This window comes from Centroberyx affinis, unplaced genomic scaffold, assembly GCF_046629955.1.
Source record: "Centroberyx affinis isolate AG114_WGS23_722 - 3 ecotype Tasmania unplaced genomic scaffold, CSIRO-AGI_Caff_v1 ptg002828l_1, whole genome shotgun sequence".
Taxonomy (NCBI): Eukaryota; Metazoa; Chordata; class Actinopteri; order Beryciformes; family Berycidae; genus Centroberyx; species Centroberyx affinis.
Window position 1 is genome coordinate 45,092 of NW_027280970.1, and position 6,673 is coordinate 51,764.

At 42.0% G+C, this 6,673-nt stretch overlaps 1 protein-coding gene across 1 annotated transcript; it reads left to right on the forward strand.

Moving 5' to 3' along the window:
- The first annotated feature begins 949 nt into the window (after nucleotides 1–949).
- Nucleotides 950–6,348, forward strand: LOC139658086 (olfactory receptor 6N1-like). Its single transcript, XM_071536117.1, has 2 exons — nucleotides 950–1,860; nucleotides 6,234–6,348. Exons 1-2 carry the CDS (start codon nucleotides 950–952, stop codon nucleotides 6,346–6,348), a joined length of 1,026 nt encoding a protein of 341 aa, XP_071392218.1.
- The last annotated feature ends 325 nt before the right edge of the window (nucleotides 6,349–6,673 follow it).

The window sequence follows — 6,673 nt, forward strand, 5'->3', positions numbered from 1 at the left end:
CCAATCTACTTTCCGTTCTGTCAAAACGTTGGTCGAATTTTAAATCGCCATATCCACGTTCCTGCTCATATCAGTCAAAGTTTGGTTTTTCCAGTGCAGTTTTGATCTTTCTTGCTAATTTTTAGTACTTCTTCCCGCCATTGTTTAGCAATTGAATTTCATAACTGACAAAGTTGAAGAGTCTGGAAGGTTTATAGAAGTATTTGCAAAAAGGTTTAGAGGGAGTTTGGACGTGGAGGTTCTGTGCAGCCATCCTACACTGCGTCACATCCTCCTCCTATCATATCATACTTGACATTTCCTTGGCATTGTCCGCCAATTCAATAAAGTGCTGTTTTATCTCATCTTTACCTTCACCACATACACATAGTGGTCTGCAGCATGAATATCCCAGGTTAGAAATGAGTCCCACTCCCGCCCTGACCCTCAGACACCGTGGGAGCATAAAAGGCACAACCACTTTTGCGTGATGATACCTGTTTTGCATTAAAAAAAAAGGGCAATTTAGTATTTCATATTTATGGATAGGAAACTAATCCTTGACCAGAAATCTTTACATACACTGTGGGAAAGAATTCTCCAGAGTGTAAATACTGTGGTGACATCTACAGGGTAAAACGAGATAAAAGACGTTCAGGTCCTCAAATTAACCCACAGTTGTAGTCTGTCTGTCTAAAGATCTTACCAACAGCATAATATAGATCTTCTCTGAGACGATTACTGTCCTCCAGGTTGGTCAATGTAATAGAACTAAATGGGACTAAGGCTAGAGAGATACCCTCGCTCAAAAATATCTTCAATTGCTTAACATTCAACTGCTTCAATTCTCCTTTACACGGTTATACAGTTGATTTCTTTAAACAAGGGCAAAAGGTTGCATAACAAAAAGGATATAAATATTTAATTCTATATTTTTTCCAAAGAATCTCGGATTTAATCTGTGGGTTGAATGGAAAACAGTACTCTTCCATTTTACTTCAACCTCACCATGTTTGTGAACATAGAATACTACCGTTATCCAGCCTTTGTCTTTTGCCTCCTGTTGTACAGTATTATTGTCTCTTCTAATCTTGTCATAATACTGGTAATATCACAAGAGAGAACACTACATGAGCCAATGTATATTTTAATTGCATGTCTGTCTGTCAACTCTCTGTATGGTTCTGCTGGCTTCTTCCCCAGATTCCTGATGGACCTTCTATCTGAAACTCATTTGATCTCACACCCAGCTTGTTTCACTCAGATCTATGTTATTTATACCTATGCATCCTATGAACTCACCATTCTGAGCATTATGGCATATGATAGATATATTGCTGTGTGTCGGCCTTTACACTATCACAGCAAAATTAACTCTAAAACAGTCTCGAAGTTGGCAGCCTTTGCATGGATCTGTCCAGCCTTTTCTGTTGCAACATGCATTTATTTGTCCGTCAGACTTCCTTTATGTGGAAACAAGATACCAAAAGTGTTCTGTGCAAACTGGAATGTTGTAAAATTGTCATGTGTCACCACTGTTGTAAACAATATTGTTGGTATGTTAGTGACCATAACTACAGCTTTTCTGCCCTTTTGTTATGTCTTGTACACTTATCTGAAAATTCTGCTTGTTTGTAGGAAAAGCTCATCTGAATTCAAGGGAAAAGTATTACAAAGCTGTCTACCACACATTGTTACATTTGTGATTTATTCTATCACAGGATTTTGTGATATTGCCCTTAGCCGTTATAACCTTGAAGAGCTAAATCCATTTGCTGCTGTAATTTTATCTCTGGAATTTGTAGTAATTCCTCCAGTTCTGAACCCTCTTGTGTATGGTCTGAAATTACCAGAAATTAGAAGACATATTTCCAGGATGTTATCATGGTCAAAAACAATCACTTAGAACATTACCACAGCCTACATTGATTTCATGGCTATGCTTTAATGTGGACAAACAAACTATGGGACTAAATTGGTCCATATAGCCCATCAATAATGTCTTAGTACTAAGGACAAGTATGTGGCATCTTACTCAACTTTCTCACAGTAGGAATAGAGGTGAACAGAGGTCAGATCTTGGCTGAAAAAATGATTATGATGTATGTGACAAATTCCCAGGCTGCACAAATAGTATAACTGGAATGTTATGGCCATAGACTTACTGGCACAGTCTGTGTACCAACATTGCTTTTTTATGTTTAAAAATTTAGGAAACAATTTGTATCATGTATGATATGCATTGATCAATATATTATGCATTCAGTGTTTTCAATTAATGTTGTATTTGAATGGTCATTTTAATTTTATATGACATTCAGTTTTCCTAATTTTGTTTTCAAATATACAGTACTACAGCTCAGGATTAAAATAATGTTTTTCATGATGTTTTGCAAATAAATGTAATGTAGTTAAAAGGGTATTTAATTATCTAATCTAATTAATTCAAATGAGGTAAATCTGCTGAGTGGAGGCTTTCCAGTTCAAATGTTACAGGAGTTAGTTTAAAACAGCCTTAAATACTGGTGGATTTTTTTAAAATGCAGTAACTTTACATTAAAATGATACAAAAAAAATACTTTCTATTTAAATTAATTAATAATAAAATTGAAAATGTAACACAGCAAAATCTAATTTAACAATGCATCAAAGGGGTCCTATTTTTAGGAATTAAAGATTTCCTCTATTTATATACATACAAGAATATGTTTAAAGAGCAAATCAACACTAAATCACATAAGGCAGACACCTGTTGTTGCACTGCTCTCTGGGTTGAACCTTTCAAGCATGTTGCACATTTGTTAAAGATGCACTAAGCAATTTTCCGACCATAGAGGGTGACAGAAACACATTTGTAAATAAACCCTAGCAAAGCTGGGCTACGGAGGCCCCAAAGGACAAACCTCATGAAGGAACGTGCATAAAGGCTAATAGCTAAGCTACATGTACGTACCTGCGGAGAAGTGTCACCGGTTACGTGTCTCGCTTTGGCATATTTTTCTCCCGCTGAAGGTCACATGTCCCACGATAACAAGTGAAGAGGCAGGTAGCAAGTTTACTAGTTTACTCACTCGCTTTATCAATTCCGCCATTACGAGAATTTTTTTTCAGGAATGGGAGGGAAAGAGCGCCACTTAGTAACTAAACCCCAAACCCAAATCTTTGGTGAAGCCTGACACCTATGGTGAAAAATAGCATACTACACTGGCCATCCGCTATTGGCTGGTCTTTGTGCCAGGTGATGTCACCACCTTTTGTACTCTATAGAAGGTGACATCACCTGGCTCAAAGACCAGCCAATAACAACCTGTCTAACTCACTAACCTGTCTAACTTAGGTATTCTTATACTTCCAGCTGCTTGCAGCAAGTCCACACAGTTTCTCCAGGAACTGTTTTTCTAGTTTTAAATCTGAGATTTATAACACTGCTCAACACAAGAGTGCACTGCAGACCTTGTCATGTAAACCCTCTGTTTTAAGATACTTCATCCATTCAATCACTTGTTTATTCAGGTTGAGGATAGACCCAGTGCAGCATCAGAGGGGGACAGGGTAAGGGAGAACCAGGAGGATTCCAGCTCTAGTATAGCTCTATGCTCCTCAGCCGATCCCTGCTGTCCCCTGAAGGGCAGGTGGAGCCCGACGCTGAGGAGGCGAGACGGAGACGCAGAGCGGCGTCTTGTCCTCCTGGAGCCAGGACCGACGGCGAGACTCAGCAGGAACCTCCGGACCTCCGGCTTCACCCAGAGACGCTGCACCGGGAGCGGGGGACGGGGAGCGAGAGCTGGGAGTAGAAAAGTTTCGCTTTTAGTTTTAGTTTATTCATGCGGTGATGAAAACTGATCAAATCATAGTGGGGTGAGACAAAAATCCCTTAGGGGCAAAAAGTAAGACACAAACAAGCAAACGACAAAAGAGGTGAGAAGGTTTCAAGATCACAAGCAAAAATATAACAGAACTGCATGACAGAATTTAAATGACACAGATAACAGATAACAGACAAATAACAGAATGTTACATTGTGGAAAAAGGGCATAAGTTACAAGGATACGTTACAAACATGAGTCAAGCAGTGTTGTAATAGCAGGTATTTTAGAATATAAACACGTTCATGAGAATTCAGCAGATTACACATTTCCCTGTAATCCAGCATGACATTTGGCATCTTTAGAAATCTTGGGATCTTGATTAGAATTTAAAATAAAGTTCTTTGGGTTTGAACAAAGCCTTGGCCGCTTCACATGCGTTTGTAATGACGGGTCGACAGGGTGAAAGAGGGTCAAAGCCACATTTCCCTGACAATATTCCTGTGACCTCAGAATTATCATGTCAGACAGAAGTGCAGGGAAAATATAAAATGCGTTAAACGCACATTATGTAATTTCTGCCGCTAGGGGTCTCTCAATCAAAACAATAACAAAATACGTAGTTTGATGATGTCATGAAGTAGCGTGGGATCATGGGAGTTGTTGTCTTCACCACCATTTTCCGGTGAAAATCTATCTGACGTGACTCAGGCAGAAATCATGTTCACGGACGAGGTGATGTATTAAAGTTTTATTCATGTTACATTTAGTCACGTTTATTCACGTTATGTCATTTCATTCTAATGAAATAGCCACAAGTAACATTAGCTAACGTTAAGTTGCCACACCAATATTTACCCTTGTTTTAGCTCTCTTCTTGTCCCATGATCTTCTTGGGTCGTTTGGTTCACCTGTACAAACGGGAATTAATAATCGTGATCCGTCACGAGCGAGCGATAAAAACAATAGAATGAAAAAAACTACAGAGCGGCTAGAGCGGCTAGCTAGCTAGTTGGCCGACTTCCTTCCTCACTCTCTGACGGATCATCTGGTGTTTCCCGTGTTTCCCCGGAAGTTAGGGGGTAAAGGGGATATGACACCATGACAGGAAGTTAGGGGGTAAAGGGGATATGACGCCATGACAGGAAGTTAGGGGGTAAAGGGGATATGACGCCATGACAGGAAGTTAGGGGGTAAAGGGGATATGACGCCATGACAGGCGACCAAATGAAATGCACCGTTACCTTGAATAAAATTACGGATTTCTCTGGGTTTGAACATTGTTGGAAACATTTGGGATAATGTAAGTACACAACTCAAAAAAATTGTCGTTTTAATGTGGAAATGTTACATATTATACCTTTAAGTGTTAAGGGGAGAGAGAGAAGGAGGAGGAGAGGGCCTGTCGGTGTCTCCTCCATGCCAGATGACCGGACTGCTCCTGGGAAGGTGGAAGCTTTCAACGTCCGGATGCAGAAGAGACGGGTCTTCCTGCCTCCTGCAGTCAGCCTCTGAAAGTCTGACGCTCCTGTTTCCGCCTTCCACACCTTCATCATCTTCACTTCTTTCACCCTTCTCAACATCTTCGTCACAATCAAGAGGACTTCTGTGTTTCTGACTGAAAACGTGCCTTGTTGGAGCCGTGCGGCAGTGAGGGTTAGATTGGGATTGCTGGGAATGTCTATAGGTGCCGTGATGCGTCTGTCTTGCAAAAGGCGTCTGTGGGGGCTGATGGGATAGCATCGGGTTCCTCAGTCCTCCGGTTTTTCTGACACTGACAGAAGGAGAAGTGGAATCGGACCTCCGCCGGTTGACTGATTAGGGTTTGAAAATCCTTCTGGAGTCCCTAGGAAGGAGGGAGAGGGAGAAGGAAGAGAAGGTCTTTTTGATAAATGCACGTTTCCTTTTTGCTGCTTTATCATTGCCTCCCAGCACCAAGCAACTGAGCAAGAAAGAGAGGGAGAGAGAGAGAAGGGAAGAAATGCATTTTACATTAATCTCTGTCCACACATTGAGTTTGAAGTAGCTAATTGTTGCACTTCTGTTTGAGCTGAACGCACATTCAGCAACACTGCTGCTGCATTCACACCTTTGACCTGCTCAATACAACCACAGTCTGTCAGGAGGCGGTGACTGTTGAAAGAATGGAAATGTTTCTCATCAACTTTTCCCAACCCAAAATTTAACTCAGACTGAATGTCCATCTGGTTTCCACTCCATTAATCAACCTGAGATTTCCTCCTCATTAGCTGTTTTTTCTGTGTGTGTGGTGGGGGGGGGGGTGATTTTATCCGAACCAATCACTAGTGACTGCCTGACTGACTATCTGAACCAATCACTAGTGACTGACTGACCATCTGAACCAATCACTAGTGACATTTCTGAATTTGCTTGCCGGCAGCACCGGCATCTACCCCAAACTGCTCTCTGACTTCCTGTCTGAGCGTCCTGTCGTGTCCCGCTCCGCCTGCCTCTGTCAGGTGTTTGTCGTCTACTTCCTGGGCGTGTCCGGCTTCATGCTGCTGTCGGTCATGGCCTTCGACCGCTACGTTTCCATCTGTGAGCCGTTGCGGTACGCCACACTGGTGTCGCCCTCGGCCATAGTGGCGCTGCTGCTGGCCTGGCTGCTGCCGGCCGGCCTGGTGGCGGGGGGGGGGGGGGGGGGGGGGGGGGGCACTGTTGGCCGGCCAACTGCGGCTCTGCAGGTTTCAACTGGACAGACGCTGCTGTGTTACCACAGAACTGAAAGATGATTTTTTAAACTTTTATATTACTGTTGTTCTTTAAACCTTTATTGATCCAGGAAAGGCTGAGTGAGCTCCACTCTGCTTCACACTCACACTGGGTTCAACCACAGTCTGCTGCTGTCTGTCACAACTGAGAATAAC

Excerpts from the sequence above, each read along its gene's own strand:
- LOC139658086 (XM_071536117.1), top strand. The coding sequence starts at position 950 with ATGGAAAACAGTACTCTTCCATTTTACTTCAACCTCACCATGTTTGTG. Across the intron at positions 1,861-6,233 it reads AGACATATTTCCAGGATGTT|CTGTCGTGTCCCGCTCCGCC; the intron begins ATCATGGTCAAA and ends TGTCTGAGCGTC.